The 17,751-nt window shown below is 64.8% G+C and overlaps 3 protein-coding genes across 5 annotated transcripts; 1 reads left to right on the top strand and 2 right to left on the bottom strand.

The window, feature by feature from the left end:
* Window positions 1–234: 234 nt before the first annotated feature.
* Window positions 235–3,989, top strand: MRPL54 (mitochondrial ribosomal protein L54). Its single transcript, XM_004441311.3, has 3 exons — window positions 235–714; window positions 1,418–1,583; window positions 2,406–3,989. The coding sequence occupies exons 1-3, from the start codon at window positions 597–599 to the stop codon at window positions 2,536–2,538; spliced, it is 417 nt and encodes a 138-aa protein (XP_004441368.1). The 5' UTR covers window positions 235–596; the 3' UTR covers window positions 2,539–3,989.
* A 2,049-nt stretch (window positions 3,990–6,038) lies between these two features.
* RAX2 (retina and anterior neural fold homeobox 2) lies at window positions 6,039–7,196 on the bottom strand. Its single transcript, XM_004441310.3, has 2 exons — window positions 6,966–7,196; window positions 6,039–6,377 (listed from the first exon to the last, which is right to left on the bottom strand). The coding sequence occupies exons 1-2, from the start codon at window positions 7,179–7,181 to the stop codon at window positions 6,039–6,041; spliced, it is 555 nt and encodes a 184-aa protein (XP_004441367.1). The 5' UTR covers window positions 7,182–7,196.
* A 3,387-nt stretch (window positions 7,197–10,583) lies between these two features.
* Window positions 10,584–16,603, bottom strand: MATK (megakaryocyte-associated tyrosine kinase). Of its 3 annotated transcripts, none has more exons than XM_014796060.2 (12): window positions 16,395–16,603; window positions 15,886–15,999; window positions 15,675–15,790; window positions 15,372–15,591; window positions 14,303–14,396; window positions 13,085–13,150; window positions 12,231–12,330; window positions 12,073–12,157; window positions 11,853–11,926; window positions 11,529–11,724; window positions 11,058–11,144; window positions 10,584–10,972 (listed from the first exon to the last, which is right to left on the bottom strand). In XM_014796060.2, exons 1-12 carry the CDS (start codon window positions 16,401–16,403, stop codon window positions 10,733–10,735), a joined length of 1,401 nt encoding a protein of 466 aa, XP_014651546.1. In that variant the 5' UTR covers window positions 16,404–16,603; the 3' UTR covers window positions 10,584–10,732. The 3 variants fall into 3 exon arrangements, with proteins under 3 accessions (XP_014651546.1, XP_087281866.1, XP_087281865.1); XM_087425740.1 differs by having other exon boundaries at window positions 16,559–16,579; XM_087425739.1 differs by lacking the exon at window positions 10,584–10,972 and having other exon boundaries at window positions 11,422–11,724.
* Between the last annotated feature and the right edge of the window lie 1,148 nt (window positions 16,604–17,751).

Genomic DNA, 17,751 nt, shown 5'->3' with positions numbered 1-17,751 from the left:
AGATGGGAGAAATGGGACTGGAAAATACTAAAGGAGAGTGAGAGGTGGACTCTTTCGACTCCGGGGACACCGGAAGCAGCGCGGGGACTCTATTGTAGACGGACTTCCGGTTTGGCTCACCGTAGAAAGGCCGAATAGCGCGTTCTGGCTTAACTCTACTTCCCTGAGCCTCGGCTTCGATTGTAAACTGGGGATAATAATAGTGCTTACCTCCTAACTGTAAGGATTAGAGATAAACTAGTTAAATATTTAGCAATAGGGCCAGAATATAATGAGTCTAACATGTGTGACCTATTTATTACTTTTAGGCTTTCAGTAATCGCTCATTGAATAGAATCAGGAATGTATAAGGTGTGATCTTTGGAGTAAATGGTAACTAACTGAAGAAGGGCAAGAAGTCAACGAAACATCCTTTGAAAGTCGCCTCATACAGTAACTGGGGATACCTATAAAAGTTTAAGTAAGTCACAAGGAATGTACGCCTAAGGCTGGAATACTACATTTCCCAGAAATCTCTAGGAGCCTACAACTCCCAAGCACCCCTTGGCCGCTGACGTCTCTCGGAAACGTGCACGTGCAGGCGCGCGGCGTGCGTCATGGCGGCCAGACGCTTCTTCGGGGCTACCCGGACCTGGGCTGGCTGGCGAGCCAGGGAGCTCCTGGACCCCGCCGATCCTGGAAGACTCCTTGTACGGGATTATGCCAAGAGACCGGGTGAGCTGGGTTAAGAAGGACCAAGATACGCACGGTGGGGACATTGGGGAGTTGCTAGTGCGCAGGCGCTGGTTGGGGATGTGGTTCCTAGAATCAGTGCGCAAGCGTAAAGAGGGCGAGCCTACGCTAGACGCAGGCGCAGTTTGAGGGAACCGCGGGCGCGATTGGACTCAGTGCGCAGGCGACAGTGTGAAGCTAGAGCGGCCAGTGAGGAGGGTGTGGGTTACGTGGAGCAAACGCTCTTCACTGCGCAGGCGCGGGTCTTTTTTTTTTTTTTTTTTTTTGGAGGCGGTTGGAGAAGGGCATGAATTTGGATCCCAATCCTGTTTCTGCCGCCAAATCACTGTGTGACCTTGGGCAAGTCACCACCAGAAATTCGAGAACGCAGTGGGGCCCATCTAAGTATTAACTGCTTAAGCAAAACCAATACCAGGTTACTTAAATTTGAGCTGGATACAGCTATGCCTGATCTCCTTTGTTGAAAGGAGGGAATGGACAAATATTAGGCTTTGAAGACACATAGCAGCACTTTCTCCGTGACATACACAGAAGGACTTGGTCACTCTGAGCATCAGTGTCCCACCTGACATCATTTTGACTGGGGCAGACAGGGTCCAGGGCCCCCTGGGGACAGAGGGGGCAGGAGGGCAAGGCTGGCCCCCCCGGGCGGATCTGGCTGAGACGACTCTCCCCCGCCCCGCAGTCATCAAGGCGGGGAAAGGCGGCAAAGGCGGCGTGGTCAGCGAGGCCCTGAAGGACCCGGAGGTGTGCACGGACCCTGTGCAGCTCACCACGCACGCCATGGGCGTCAACATCTACAAGGCCGGCCCCGACGTGGCCCTGAAGCCCGACGCGGAGTACCCCGAGTGGTGAGTGGCCATCGGGACACCCTCGGGGGGAGGTGGACCGTCCGTGGAGCCTCATGGTGACACCCACCCGTCCCCTCTCTGGGCCTTAGTTGTCCCGTCTGTCAGTGGGGTCACACCCCCCTCAGAGGGTCTGGATGCACACAAGTGCTTAAAACGAAGCCCTTTTTTTAAAAACAAACATTTATTGAGTGCCCACTGTATGCCAGGGCCTGTTTTAGGCGCTGGGGATGCAAAAGGGCACAAAACAGGCCAAAGGCTCTGCCTTTGTGGGGCTGGTCTGGGAGGCATGCAAGAAGCAACTGAGGAGGCGAATGTGGTGGTGACCCTCCCAGGAAGCCGGAGAGCGAGTGACGGGGTCAGGGGGGCCTGGCCCCGATCAAATCTGAGGTTTCGAGGAGGGCTTCCCTGGGGAGGTGATGCCAGATCAAGACCTGAGTAGGTTTGAGGAGCTTCAGAGGTGGAGGGAACAGCTAGTGCAAAGGCCCTGGGGCAGGACTGCAGCTGGCTCATCAGTGGAACAGCAGGGAATAAAGGTGGGGTGTAGGGGAGACCGGGCAGGGGGGTGACGGAGCCCAGCCCCCGCAGGGCCTGGGGGCTTCAGGGAGGACTTTGCTCTTGGCCCCGAGAGCTGGTCATGAACGCCACTGATGTGACCCTTCGAGCTGGGGAGGGCTTCGTGTGGCTGAGCGGGCGTCACAGGCGGACAACGGCCGGGAGGCAGGAGAGGGCTTGGCCTGTCCCCCTCGGATACCGGCGCCGTGGGGCTGGGACCTGGGGCGGAGGGGGCTGCCGGCCGCCCTGACTCCCGCCCACACCCGTCAGGCTGTTCCAGATGAACGTGGGCCCCCCCAAGAAGCTGGAGGAGCTGGACCCCGAGACGCGGGAGTACTGGCGGCTGCTGCGGAAGCACAACATCTGGCGTCACAACCGGCTGAGCAAGCGGCGGAAGTTCTAGCGGGGGCGGGACGGCCCCGAGGACCCTCCCCACCCGCCCGCCCCCACGGAGACTCGCTTTGCCTGGAGGAATCAGGCTTTTCCCAGGGCAGAGGGGGCCCCGTGTGCCCCACACGGCGAGGCTGCCTCAGGGCCCCGGGGAGCCATAAAGACCCCTGGGGCCCAGCCTTGGTGGGTGCCGTCTGAGATGGGCCGACGGCGGGGAGGTGGCACTCAGACCCGGCGCCCAGGGCCCCGGTGTCCACCCCCGGCTGGGCTTCTGCAGGCCCGTCTTCGCCTCCAGGCCTAACTGGGCTGCTCGCTCTGAGTCCCGGACCCCTCCCACTGCCCCGCAGGCCCCTGTGCCCGTCCTCGAGGGGGAGGGCTTTCTAGCCAAGCCCCTCTTGGTTGCAAGGGAACCAAACCTGACCCAGGCCGTCGGAACCAGAAGAGCCTTTGTGAGCCTCGGGGACTGAGATGTCCAGGAGGAGCTCTGGCTTCAGGCAGGGCTGGATCCAGCTGTTTCAATATTTGGATGTGTGTCTCTTTCTCTCTCTCAGTCCTTTTAACGCCCAGTGGGTAGTTCCCGGGCAGGGGTGGCTTCAGGGCTCCTGGCTGACACCCCCACCCCAGCTCAGTAAGGACCTTCCTTCCTGCCAAGGTCATGGGGGCTTTCTTCACTGGCCAATCACTTGAGCCCAGGGACCTGGGGCTTCTGAGCATCCCCCTGTCCACCCCCGCCCGCACCCCAGCAGGAACCACATCCTGGAGCCGGCAGTGGGCACCATGAACCTGACCCCCAGCCCACGTGAGAAGCGCGGCTCCCGCCTGCCCTCCTGTCCTGCCCAGCCCAGAAGGAGGGGTTTGGGGGCAGGGTCCCAGGGGGCTGGCCCTTCACCAGGGTCTGCACGGCCCCGCCCTCTCCTGAGTAGGTGCCTGCGGGGAGCGGGCACCGCCCGGTGGGACTAGACCAGGGCGCCGCCCCTCCAGGACCTGTGCAGGCTGGGCGCCAGGTTAATTCCTCCCTGTCCCTGGAAAATGAGAGCCCTCATCCGCTTAGGACTCTGCCGAGCGGATTACTGCACACCTGCCCGCCCTGCTGGCCCGCCCTGCTGACCCGCCCTGGGCAGGCCGAGAGTCCCAACACTCTCATGCATCCCCCTGGCTCTCAGGGTAGAAACCAAAGTTGTCACGGCCATCAGGCCTGCACCACCTGCCCCGTCCCCTTCCGGCCCTCCTTCCTCCCTCTCTCCCCCTCGCTCCCTCTGCTCCAGCCACACGGGCTCCTCGCTGCTTCTCCAACACACCAGGCCTGATCCTGCCCCAGGGCCTTTGCATGGGCTGTGCCCTCTGTCGGATTGCTCTTCCCCCAGGTGTCCCCATGGCTCCCTCCATCTCCAGGTCTCTGCTCTGAGGTCACCTTGTCCACGAGGCCTCCCCTGACCACTTATTAAATTGTAACTCTGCCACACACTCCTGGTCGCCCTCCCTGGTTTTATTTTCACCCTAACACTTCACCACCAGCTGGCCGTTTAGGTTTTACTTATTTATTTAATAGTGCTTCTTGTCTCTCTCCCGCTGGAGTGGCAGCTCCCTCTGGGCAGGGGTCTCTGTTCACCGTCACGTCCAATATTGGATGGATGGATGGATGGATGGATGGATGGATGGATGGATTGGATGGGTGTGTAGGTGGATGGATGGACAGATGGACGAGTAGACAGATGAATGAATGGAAGGATGGATGGATGAGGGATGGGTGGGTGGGTGGGTGGATGGATGGATGATGGGTGGATGGATGATGGGTGGGTGGGTGGATGATGGATGCGTGGATGATGGATGATGGGTGGGTGGATGGATGGATGGATGGATGATGGGTGGGTGGATGGGTGGGTGGATGGATGGATGGGTGGATGGATGATGGGTGGGTGGATGGATGGATGATGGGTGGGTGGATGATGGGTGGGTGGATGGATAGATGGGTGGATGGACGGATGGAGGGATGATGGATGATGGATGGGTGGGTAGATGGATGATGGGTGGATGGATGGATGATGGGTGGATGGATGGATGATGGGTGGATGGATGGATGATGGGTGGGTGGATGGATGGGTGGATGATGGATGGGTGGGTGAATGGATGGGTGGATGGATGGATGATGGGTGGATGGATGGATGGATGGTGGGTGGATGGATGGATGGATGGATGGATGATGGTGGATGGGTGGATGGATGGATGGATGATGGGTGGGTGGATGGATGGATGGATGATGGGTGGATGGATGGATGATGGGTGGGTAGGTGGATGGATGGATGGATGGATGATGGATGGATGGATGGATGATGGATGGGTGGATGGATGATGGGTGGATGGATGGATGATGGGTGGGTGGATGGATGGATGATGGGTGGATAGGTGAATGGATGGATGGATGGGTGGATAGGTGGATGGGTGGCTGATGGATGGGTGGATGAACGGTTGGCCTGGCTGCCACAGTGTACCCACGCCATGGGCCTGGGGCTCATGTGAGGGGCCATCTGAGAGGAGATGAGCAGCCATGAGCCCCAGTGGCTGTGGGTCTGGTGTGAGGATGGGAAGTGAGCCTGTGGTCACTTCCTGGATGGATCCCGAGGGGGCGGGGTGCTGGCCACTTGCTGCTTCTGCCTGGGCGCCCCCCCCCCGACTCCAGCCCTGACGGGGGCTGCCGCGTCCCACAGGGAGATGCCCCGTCACGCCCGCGCTGGGCCAGCCCCAGGCATCAGTCATACCCCATTCCTTGGCCCCCAACAGCCTCCGTGTCCTGGAGCCCAGCCCGGCCCTGGGTGGGGCGGCCCTCATGCCCTGATGGGCCTGGGCAGACATGGCTGGGTTGGCCTGGCTGGGCTGGGAGACATGACGGGGTCTGTGGCCGGTGAGGACAGAAGCCACATGTTGGTAGAGGGGGCAGGGACGGGCAGTACTCGCCCGGTGTCAGCCAGTCTCCACCTGCGAGTCCCCCGTGAGCGCCCGGCCTGGGTCCCACCGCTTCCCATGCCCGCGGGGACCGAGCGCCGTGCCTGCGGTGGCGGGGTTGGGCTGTGAGTCTGAAAGTGGCTCCAGCCTCTACTGGCTGTGCCCCCTCAGGAAACTGGCTTCCCCTCTCTGGGCCTCGGTTCCCTCCCTGTAAGGTGGGCTGATGGCTGTGCCCGCCTCGCACGGCTGCGTGAGGGCCCGGGCCGGCCCCAGGGGCACGCGGCGAGCGGGAGCGAGAGACGAGGAGCCGGCAGAGGAATTCAGTCACGTCGACTCACAGAACGAATGTCCCAGCGGCTCCTGGTCGCAGCGTGACGGTCCAAGAACCTCAGGATCCCCCCACACGCCCACTTGACAGATGGGGAGACTGAGGCCCCGGGGGCAGAGACTCCACTGAGGTCGGCCAGGGCCCCACCTTACAGGCATTCTCTGGACACCCGTCTCCCTGCCAGGCCGCGTGAGGCGGGTGGGGACCCGCGTGGACCGGGAGGAGGGGGCCGGGCGGGGCCGGGCTCAGGCGGGGGGCCAGGCCCTGTCCAGAGCCTGCGGGTGCTCCTTGGCCAGCAGCCGCAGCGAGGCCTCCTCCAGCGCGAAGCCGTCCGAGAAGGCTGGCCCGAAGGCGTGCGGCCCAAAGGCCGCCTGCAGCCCAGGGCCCGGGCCCAGGAGGCGCGGGAGGCCGGGCACGGCCGGGGGCCCGGGGCCCAGCCAGGGCTCCAGGGGCAGGGGCACGGCCGGAGGGCGGGCAAACGGCAGGGCTGGGGCCTCGGGGAGCCGCGGGGCTGCCACGGCCCCCGAGCCTGACTCCAAACGCTCCTGGCGGCGCCACTTGGCCCGGCGGTTCTGAAACCACACCTGGAGCGAAGAGAGGGTGCCCCCGGCTCAGGGCCAGTGGGGAGCGGCCAGCGCGCTCTTCCCCACTCACTGTCCCTCCCCACCTCGCGGGGTTCTGCCCGCTGTCTAACCCAACTCCTGCTTGCTGCAGCGCCAACGTATTTTGTTTCCTGCCTCAAGGAGAGATGGACCCCTGCCCCCTGGCCTCCATCAAATCACCCCAAGTCTTTTCTGAATCCGGTCCCTCCCTGTCCTTCTCTGTGCCCAGGCCCCCTCAGGTTCCCTGGTCTCTCCCGACCCCGGGCATGAAGTCCAAGCCACTCAGATCAGCATCCGAGACCCTTCATGAGCTCTTTCTCAGCTCCGTTTTCTGCCCCCCTTTCCACCCGCCTCCCACCCAGCTCAAGGGAAACACCTCCAGTTTAACCCCACACACCTTTGCACAGGCTGTTCTGGATGCTAGAAAATGCACTCTCTACTTTCCAGCTGGCAAACTCCTACTCCAACGTCAATGCCCCAGTCAGCATGCCCTTCTCCGGGAGGCCTTCCCGGTCTCTCCCTGCCCTGTCCCGCTCGGGCCCCTCCCAGGTGGCTGAGGGGCACCCTCACCTGCACGCGCACCTCGGGGAGGCGCACCTTGGCGGCCAGCTCCTCGCGGCTGTAAACGTCTGGGTAGTGGGAGGCCTCGAAGGCCCGCTCCAGCTGGTGCAGCTGGTAAGTGGTGAAGGTGGTGCGGTTCCTCCGGTGCTTCTTCTTGGGGGCCTCCTCGCCCGGCCCCGGCCCCCCGCCCTCAGCCGCCGGCCCCTCTCCCGGGCTTAGGAACATGGCTCCTCCTCGCCCCCACCTGGTGGGACGGCAGCAGGAGAGACGGCAGTGAGACAGCAGGAGGGACGGCCGGCTGGGGGGGTCAGGGGAACCCCCGACACCTGCAGCGTCTGGGGTAAGACGTGGAGGGGCTTGTCCCTCCCCCGGGGCCTGCGTCCATTCTGCCTCCCCAGCCTCTGTCCACCTCGGATTCTCTCCCTGCCTCTATCCCCACTCCCCGCTCTTCTCTGAGTCTTCTGTGTCTGTCTCCCTACATCTCTGTCTGTCCGTCTGTCTCTGTGTCCAGGACCCCAGGAAGGCAGGAGGCTGGGACGCTGCCCCCACAGAACTTCCCTACCCCGCGTCCTCCGCCTGGGGGGCTCTCTGCACCCCCACCTCCCACCCACACCCGCCCACCCGGCGCTTACCACCCCCAGCAGCCCCTCCTCAGCCCCGGTGTCCGGTACCCACGGGGCTCCGGCCCCAGCGGGCCCAGCGCGGCGTCTGCTGCCGGCCGGCCCTGCCAGCCTGGAGGGTCCGGGTCAGCGGGGGGATTAGCCCGAGGTGATTAATTGACGCGGCCCCTCCCGCCCGGCCCTGGCTGCTCTGAGCCGCAGAGGGAGGGCAGGGCAGGCGGAGGGCTGGGCCTCTGGGTGGGGGGACACGGTCAGCCTGGGTCTGCCATCCTCGCCGTAGGACCCCAGCTAGGCCCCCCTCGGGCCTCAGTGTCCCCAGCTGTGACACAGTGACACCAGAACTTACCCCGTGGGGCTCTCACGAGGATTCAGGGAGCTCCTGAAAGGAAAGGGCATCGCACAGGGAATGGTATACAGTGAGTGCTTAATGATTGCCCACTATGACTGTGTTTATGAGCCGGGGCCAGAAGCCCCTCTTAGATTCTCAGGTGTCAACAGGGTACGGAAGCTGAGGTCCCAGGAGGTGAAGGCAGTTCCAGTCGGCTCCCCCGGGCACTGAGCAGGGCAGGGCGCAGGGGGCATTTTAGCTGGGTTTTGAGGTGTGAATAGAAGTTCATTCTTCATTCACTCAATATTTATTGAGCACTTACTGTACACCAAGTACTGTTCACAGCAGTGAAGAAAACACAAAAATCTCAGAGCTGACGCCTTAGTTGGGGAGACAGACAAACAGCAACTGGATAAGGGAAATGTGGTGTCAGGGGATCAGGAGCCTAGCGAGGAAACTCAGGCAGGGGAGGGAAGAGGCACGCGGGTGGGTTGCTCTCTTAAGGAAAGTGGTCAGAATGGGGGATCCACTGGGAGCCATGGGAGGTTGTGGAGCAGGGGAGGGAAACAGACCGATGGTATTTTGGACGAGTATCTACTGTGGGCAAGATGGGAGGCCAGGAGACGCCAGGTCAGGGCCGTGGGGATGGCAGGGCGGGGGGGGAGAGGGGGGCCCGAAAGCAATTCTATGGAAGAAAGTTTGGAGAGGAGGAAGGGGCAATACCCAGGCCCGTCTTGGGGATGGGTGGATCATGGGATTGTCACAGGGGCGGTGGCCCGAGAGTCAGAGCAGGCTCCAGGGGAAGCCCCCGAGACTGGCTTGCCAACCCCCCAATCCAAGGAGCCTTGGGGCTCAGGAAGGGGCGCCCTGAAACCTGAGAGGAGGGGGCTGGGGTGACGGGGGCGAGGCGAGGCCGGGAAACGGCTGCTGGGCGGGAGGGAGGTCGTCCCGGCAGTGAGGCGGGAGACCCAGGCCCACGGATGGACCCGAGAGCGAGTGAGAGAGGAAGTAGATAGATCCTTCCGGAATGTTGGCTTTGAAGGAAGAGACTCACAGAAAAAGAGACAGAGACAGAGAAAGGCTCACACGTGGAGGGAAAAGGGGCGACCAGGCCCCGGAGAAGGCGCCGGCTGTGGCTCCCACGGGCCCAGGAGGGAGGGCGGGGGCCGGGCGGGCAGGGGGCTTAGCACCGACGGCTGAGCGCCTGAGCCGGGAGGAGGCCCCAGACACCCAGAGCCCAGGCGGGAGGGGCTCCCGGGGGCCCGGGCCGCCCCCTCTGTAAGGTGGCTAGGGAGGATAATGCCCCTAACGGCCCCATCACTTTAACCCACTAACGCGCTGCTGTTCTCAGCCCCCAATTAGCTGACTGGCCGGGGCGGGGGCGGGGGGGGGCTGGAGGGGGGAGGTTAGGAGGAGCGGGAAGGAGGGGTTCGGCGCGGGGCTTTGGGACTTAGCGGGACGATGAGGCTGAAGATGCAGACACTGTGTCAGCTTAAAGGGCCGGATTAGGGGCGGGGCTGGGCCACAGGCAGCCCCTCAGCTGGATTAGTGAGGCCAGGCCACTCCCGGCCCCCGCCTCCCACCCTTCATGTCCCCCCAGGAAGAACCACTAAACCCCTCCAGGTGCTGGTGGGGAAACTGAGGCCAGAGGGTGGGCGGGGCCTCGGGGGGCACCACACAGCAGCATCACCTTGGGGTGTTTCTCCAGCTCGGGGCAGGGGTGGGTGAGCCAGGGGAGGGCGTGCCGTGGCCTGTGTCCCCTCCCCAGCTCGGGGGGTCCTGGGGTGGGGACCCCGCCCACCCTGGCCCGAGGCATCCTGGATCCTGCCACTCCAGGCATCCTACACGCTGGTTGGGAACATGAACTGAGGGGGGTGGCTGATAGCCCACTGGTGTGACCCCTTGGGGTCCTCACCCCCCTCCCCAGGAAAAAACACCTGATCACAGAGGAGGCTGCTGTAGGGGAACCAACCCCCCGGTCTGCCCGGGACTATCCTGGGTTTAGCACTAACGTCCCCCATCCTGGAAACACCCTCAGTCCGGGATGGTTGGTCACCGCAGGCCACACAGCTAGGGGGGCGAGTCAGGATCCAAAGCTGGGGGTGCAAGCCCGGAGCCCCAGCCCCCCGAGTGAGAGCGCACAAGAGGGGCAGGGCCTTGGGCCAGGCGCTCGGCTGGCATTTCTCAGCGAGCCTCCCAGGAGTCCCAGGGCCTGGCTGCTGGGCTGTGACAGCTGGAGGACGTGCGGGTGGCCGCACGGGGCATCCCCAGGCAGTGCTGATGCTGCAGCGGCAGACCCTCGGGGACACGGACCCCCGCGGCCGCTGGCACTCTCCCACAGTCCCCAGGGTCGGGGCAGCGTCCTCACCGCTGAATTCGGCACCCACAGGGGGACTGAGGTGGGGGACCCGGGGGTGATGGCGAGAGGGTCCACGGTGGCTGTGCTCTCTGGCCCAGAGGGTCTCGTGGCTCCGTCCCCGGGGAGCTGTGTCCCCACGGTGGCTGCAAGGTCCCCGCTGGGTGGACCCCTCGGTGGGCAGATGACCCAGCAGGCGGGTCGCCCAGGGCTGAGTGATGGGGGGGCCCGGTGTAGAAGACGCCAGGGGGCACAGACAGACTCAGACACCCACAGTCCTCGGAACCAGTCTTTATCGAGGTGCTGATCCTTCGCCTCCCGGCTCTGGGGTCCACGGGCTGCCCGGAGCCCCCACGCTGGTCGGCCTCTGCGCCGTGAGCCGGGGGGCAGCTCGCCAGCCGTGACCCTCCTCGGTCCTGGCCTGCACCCAGCCGTGCCCCCCACTCTCTGGGTCGTCTGGGGCTGGGCAGAGTCAGGGCTCCTGGTCTCGGGGTGAGGTGGAACCGTCCGCGTCCTGTCCCCCCGTGGGGGCCGAGGCGCCCGCAGTGCGCAGCTCCCGGGCCAGCTTCTCGGCGAGTTTGCGGAAGGGTGGCCGGCGGGCGGGCTCGGCCTCCCAGCAGCTGCCCATGAGGGCGTGGATGGGGCCCGGGCAGCCCTCGGGGGGCTCCATGCGGTACCCCTTCTCCACGGCCTCCGACACCTCCTTCAGCGACTGCGGGCAGAGGGCGTGCGGTGTGGGCCGGGGTCAGGGCCACGGCCCCCACCCGCACAGGACCCAGTGCCCCGACCCCGCTCACCATCTTGGGGTACGGGGCCCGGCCATACGAGAAGACCTCCCACAGCAGCACCCCGAAACTCCACACGTCCGACTTGCTGGAGAACTTCTGTGGGCCCAGACCAGGGTGAGGAGGGACCCCCCACCCCGGGCTTCTGCTCCAGCTCCTGCTTCCTCCAGGAAGTCCCCTGGGGTTGACCTTCCCTCCCCGAGTCCCCTCTAACCGAGAGGGGCTAAGACTCAGCGCAGGGAGCAGGCCCGGTTATTCCTATCCTCAGCGCCGGGCCCAAGTCTGTTTCAGAAGTGGGGAAACTGAGGCCCAGACAGGGTCACACAAGGGAGAGGCCAGACCAGGCTAAAAGGAACAAGTGTGGGTCAATGCTTACCAGGGAGGCAGAGCCACTTCCCCTGGAGGTTCAGAAGGCCAAGAGAGGTGCCCAGGGTCACACAGTGGAGCTGGGGCTCCAAGGGCCCAGAGGCCGAGGGGGCTCACCCCGTGTTTGAGAGCCTCAGGCGCTGTCCACTTGACCGGCAGCCGGCTGGAATCCAGCCCCTTCCGCTCGGCCTTGGCCAGGCCGAAGTCGCTGACTTTGGCCACCAGGTCCTCGGAAACGAGGATGTTGCGGGCGGCGAGGTCTCGGTGCACCAGCTTCTTGCTCTCCAGGTATTCCATGCCCTCGGCCACGTGCCTGGGGAGGGGGCCGCGCAGGTGGGCTCCGGGGCCGGGCCGCCAGCTCCCAAGGCCAGGCTGCTCCCGGCTCTGCGCCTCGGTTTCCCCGTGACCCTGGAAGCCCCCCAGCCCCGGAGCCCCACTCACAGGGAGAACTGCAGGAGCTGAGGGGTGTTCACGAGGGCCCGGCCCCGCGTCCGTAGGAAGTTCACCAGGTTGCCCTGCGGGGGCACACGGGCCGGGGCTCGAGGCTGCTCGACCACGCCACCCGCCCTCCGCCCGGGCCCCGCCCACCGCCTCGCCCCGCCCCTTGCCCGCACCGAGGCCCCGCCCACCGCCCCCTTGCCCGCACCGAGGCCCCGCCCACCTTGCTCACGTGCTCCATGACGATGTAGAGACCCTGGTGCAGGATCACGCCCAGGAGCCGCACCAGGTTCTTGTGCTGCATCTTCCTGGGGGCGGCAGGGGTGGTGAGGGCGCGGCCGGACCCTCGACCCAGGACGCCTCCCCGACCCTGGGACTCACGTCATGACCGCCGTCTCGTCCAGGAAGGCCTGGGCCGTCACGTCACACTTGATGTTCTTCACGGCCACCTTCTGGCCCAAGTACTCACCCTGCAGGACGGCTGGGGGCGGGCAGGGGTGGGGACGAGCTCAGGACCCCACAGACGCACGGACATACCCCTCACACCGACCCCCACGGACGCCAACGCAGCTGCCGGTCCCCAGGCCCGGAAACCCCCTCGCCCCTACAAGACGCCTGATCAAAGAGAATCATCTAAGCCAGGGGTCTGCAAACTGCGGCCCGTGGGCCACATCCTATCCTGTCACTGATTTTTGCAAGGCCCACAAGCTCAGAGTGGTTTTTACATTTTTAAATGGTTGAAAAATCAAAAGAATAATAATATTTCAAGACACGTGAAAATTACACGAAATTCACATTTCAGTGTCAATAAAGTTTTATTGGCACACGGCCCTGCCCATTAGTTTACCTGCCATCTGTGGCTGCAAGCACATGGGACAGACTGTCTACCATGCGCTCCGGTCCTTTACAGAGAAAGCCGGCCATCCCCTGCTCTAAGGCCTGGAAGCTTCCAGAATAATGATTCCAGGGAATGGCATTTCAAGCAGAGGGCCCAGCACGTGCAAGAGCCCTGAGGCATGAAGGAATCACTCGCATTTGCTGGGTGCCCGCCAGAGTAGTTCACTCCTCACTACAGCTGAGTTAACCCCCTTCCATAGAGGGGAAAACGGAGGCTCAGAGACAGGCATCGTGTGTCCTCCGCTGCACAGCAAGTGGGTCTTAAATACGGATGTGAATTCATCTCTGTGACCCCAAAACCCGAACATGCCCCCCACCTTCCTTCAGGCCCCGCTCACCTCCAAACTCGCCCTCGCCGATCTGCGCTCCCAGCGTCAGATGCTGCAGGTTCAGCAACCAGCCGGCTGTGGGGCGAAGACGCGGTCAGAGGGCAACAGGCCCCCAGCCCCCAGGCGGGGGCTCCACCTGGTGAGAGACCAGGCGGTGTCTCCACAGCGCCCCGGCCGTGGGCACACATCTGGTGGCCACGGCTCCCAGCAGTGGCCCGAGGGCATGTGCGAGGCACCCCACTCCCGGTGCCAGGCGTCATGGGGTCGAAGGCAACAGAGCCCACCACCGCTCAGGGTGGCCCTTCTCTCCTCGACCTGGAGACTGTGTCCCTCCAAATACCCCGCCGGCTCCTCCCTTGACAGTCCTTTACCTCTGGCCACCCAGGGACACACACAGAGCATAAAAGACAACAGACGCAGAGACTGGTAAAGCTTCCAGAACCTTCCGGAATCTTCCAGCGCTCTAAGAAGTCATCTGTGCTGTGGCCTCCCTGATTTTTAGTATCAAGCACGCCTTGTTCTCCCCTCCTCTAGCAGGTTCTGTGGGCCGCCTCCTCTTCCTCCCCAAAAGCCCCCCTCCAAATCATGAGCCCTTAGGCACGATCAGGCACGGTGACACCAGCCTCCCCCCGGGGGGGCCATCCCCAGGATGTCCAGATCTCCCCAGGAGAGACACATGCTTCCAAGGAGACAGCCACGATCACCAGGTTTGACAGGGGTGGCCATGGTAGGCCGCATTTGCTTCGGGCCTCGGGTATTGAGGGTTTCACTGCTCGGGGAATGGACAAGCATTTCAGGTGAAGGGAACAGAATGCACAATGGCACAGAGGCAGGAGAGGAAATGAGGAGTCACAGCCCAGGGGGGCATGGAGGAAGGGCCCTGCAGATGAGGCAGGAAAGACGCCTCAGCCACAACAAAAGGTTCTGGCAGGCGGTGGAGCTGCCGGGCCCCCCTCCTTCAAGTGGGGGAGCGACGTGGGTGGAATTTCTCTGTGGGCAGAGGCGGAGAGGAAGCAGGACGCCCCCCCCAGGAAAAAGGTGGTTTGATGGGCGGGCTTGAGGCTCGGGGTGGGGGGTGGGGGGCGACATTTCACAGGTGTTAGAACCCGGCCATGGAGGGGATGTGGGAGGGCGGGGAGGCAAGGCTCAGAGGCAGGTTTCTGGCTCAGGTGACGTGGCCGCGGCCATGCGCCGGGGGCCGCGCGGGCGGGGAAGGGCACGCCTTACCCTTGGCCAGCTCCTCCTCCGCCGACCTGGTGCCCTGTTTCCTCCTGGGTTTCACGAGCCGCGTGCAGATGGCCCCCTTGTCTTTGCTGTAATGCTGCAGGGTGGGGCGGGGCAGAGGCGCGTGAGCCCGACCCCGGGCTGCGGGGAACCCCTGCAGCCCGTCCCCTTCCCAGGGGGTCTCTGGGTGGGGTGGGCCGGAGCTGGGGAGGCGGGAGGAAAGGGGTTTGGTTCTCGCAGGATGAGTTGGGCTCGTTTCCATGGAAACGGAGAGGATGCAGGAGAGGAGGAAAACAGGAGGATCCTGGGGAGGTGCGGGGGTCTCTGGATTCGTATCAACTTGGAGGTTCCTAGGGGTCCCCAGAGGGCCACCCCAGTCCCTGGAGGTGGAACCCCGAGGACTCAGACCACCTCTAGGGTTGGTGGTCCATGGAGGCTAGCCCCTCCTACTCCACAGTGAGGAGCATGCGCCCTGGGGGTCCCAGGTGCACCCAGCTGCCGGGATGGGGCGGGGTCTGGGGTCCCTCCATCTCGCTTTGGGAAGCACGTGACTCTGGGGGTCCCGGGTGCACCCAGCTGCCGGGATGGGGCGGGGCCTGGGGTCCCTCCATCTCGGCTTTGGGAAGCACGTGACTCTGGGGGTCCCGGGTCCACCCAGCTGCCGGGATGGAGCGGGGCCTGGGGTCTCTCCATCTCGGCTTTGGGGAGCACGCGGCTATGGGGGTCCAGGGCCCACACAATTGCCGGGATGGGGATGGGGCCTGGGGGTCCCTCCATCTCCGCATTAGGGAGCATGCGCTCTGGGGGTCCCGGGTCCACCCAATTGCCGGGATGGGGCGGGGCCTGGGGTCCCTCCAGCTCCGCATTAGGGAGCATGCGCTCTGGGGGTCCCGGGTCCACCCAATTGCCGGGATGGGGCGGGGCCTCGGGTGCCTCCAGCTCCGCATTAGGGAGCATGCGCTCTGGGGGTCCCGGGTCCACCCAATTGCCGGGATGGGGCGGGGCCTCGGGTGCCTCCATCCCGGCTTTGGGGAGCGCGCAGCTCCGGGGCTCCGGAGCCGCGAGGCCGCACCTCCACCATATCCATGAGGTTGCAGAAGCAGGCGGCCTCGTCGATGGTCAGGTGGCCGTCGCGGTGCAGCACGCGGTAGTGGATGACGTCGCGGCCGAAGCTCACGCACAGCACGTAGTCGCCGGGGTGCCGCACGGACTCGCGCACCAGGAACAGCCCGTCCTCGGGCGGCTGCAGCTGCTGCACGGCCTCCTGGCCCGAGATCTTCCCGTGGAACCACCTGCGGCCGGCGGGAGGGCGCGCTGGGCCGGGCTGGCCGGGGCCCCCGCCTCCCCCCGCCCCCGGGGCGTCCCCCCCACTCACGGCATGAGGCTGAGCTTGGGGTCCGCGGACAGGGCCTCGCGCTCCCGCAGCGCGCCGGCCGCCAGCAGCCCCTCCTGCCCGCTGGCGTGGTGCTTGGCCCGGTACCAGCTCTTGCTCTACCAGGGAGGGAGCCAGGGGTCGGTGTGTGTGTGGGGGGGGTCCTGACGGAGCCCCGTCCCCCAGCGCACCAGGCCCTCCGGCCACCGCTCACCTCGCAGGCCTCCAGGATGGTGACCACATCGCCCTTGCGGAAGGCCAGCTCTCCCGGCTTGGGGCGCGTGTGCTCACACTTGGTGATGCATTGGGTGCCCGGGGCCCAGCGCCTCTGGGGGGGGGCAGAGGGCCGCATGAGGGCCAAGCGGGGCGGGGGGCGAGGACAGGAGGGAGACAAGACTGGAAATTGAGTAAGAGACAGCCAGCCACCGAGCGACGGGGAGATGAGAGACAGACAGCAAATCGGATGGCGACAGAGACAGTAAACAACGGAGAGGAGGAGAGAGGGCAGGGCGCAGCCAACAGAGCAATATTAGTCACCAACCCAGGGGCCCAGGACCGAAGGTCAGAGAGAGAAGGCGAGAGAAAGTCAACACCAAGGGAGCGAGAAAGACTGGGCAGACACTGGCTGAAGGGGCCCCCGGTGGGAGTCTGGCCCCCCGGGGAGCTGAGGGCCTGCGGGTGTGGACTGAGTCTGGAAGGGCTGGGGACAGGCTGGGTGCTCACCGTCGGCATCCTGGCTGAGAGGGTGGGGGTGCCCGGCGCGGAGGAAACGAGGCCTCACCTGGGGAGGAGCAGAGACCAGCTGGAGAGCTCAGATTCCAGCCGGGCTGGGGCCCCAGCGCCCTCACTACCACTGTCAGCCCAGCCAGGTGGAGGCGACAGCCGGCGGGCATCCTCGGGGGTGGGGGTCCAGGCGCTGGCTCCCCAAGGCCCTGTGGGGAGGTGGTATGTACCGGGGGGAGCTCCTTAGCAAAGTCAAAGCCACGAACACCAGGAAGGACACCATGGAGCCTCGCCTCGCCATCGTCCCCAAAGGGAAACTGAGGCACAAGGTGGGCACAGAGCAAGTGGCCACGGGCTGGGGCGTGGGGGGGGGGCGGGAAGCGTCTGGCTCAGGCCCCAGCAGCCCGCATGGTGCGTGGGGAGCTTGGTGCCACCTAATCGAGCCTCCTTCTTCCTCTTTTCTGGTAAGTGGGCAGGGGCAGGGCAGGGAACAGAGGATGATGATTCAAGGTCATTCCCAAGAATCCGTGACCCTGCCGGGGAGCGAGGGGACGAGGGCCATGCAGCCCTGCTGGGCTCCTCTGGCTGCCAGCTGAGCCTCTCTGATCCGCCCCCCCCCACAACCCAGGAGGGACACACACAGTCACTCACTGCTGCTGGGGTGCCGGCATTTCCACCCCTGCCTCCCCCATGGACCCCACTGCAGGGGGCTGGTTGGGGGGGGTGAGTCGGCGTCTCCAGTATGCGCCCCCCAAAAGTCCCCACCCTCACGTGTACTCGCACGCATACTGATCCGTGTACACACGAGCACACACACAGGTGGACAGAGGTGCCCACAGCCGCGCGGGTGCGCAAGCAGAGGCACGTTCCCCTAGAGACACGTGTGCACCCCCGTCCACACGTGTGTACACACGCACAGATGCTCGGACATCCGGAAACCTGTGTACCTGTCCCCCCCAGCGCACACACAGACCCACACTGGAACACCTGGGCGCCAGACACAGGGCCACCCGCGCACGCAGAGCGACACGCAGGGCCGCGCACACGCATCTCGGCCACACGCGCACATCCTCCACGTGGACGCGCGGATACACACGCCCGGGGGCTCGCAGACGCGCACACCCGCAGCCAGAAAATACCCCCACCCCGCGCCTGGTCGCCTCTAGCCACCGCCCGCCCCGGCCGCGTACCCGCCGCGCGCCCCGGACGCGCACCCTCGCGCGCACACCGGCCCCTTCCGCGCACGCCCGGGGTCCCCCTGGAGCCCTCCTGGTCCCCCGCTGCCCCGCGGTCTCTCCCCCCATCCCCGCCGCCGCGCTCACCTGCTCAGGGGGCGCCCCCGGGCCGCGCCCCGCGC

Source organism: Ceratotherium simum, chromosome 39 (genome assembly GCF_057802395.1).
Source record: "Ceratotherium simum simum isolate JZ-2026a chromosome 39, ASM5780239v1, whole genome shotgun sequence".
Classification (NCBI taxonomy): Eukaryota; Metazoa; Chordata; class Mammalia; order Perissodactyla; family Rhinocerotidae; genus Ceratotherium; species Ceratotherium simum.
This window is presented reverse-complemented; position numbering and strand designations above follow the sequence as displayed.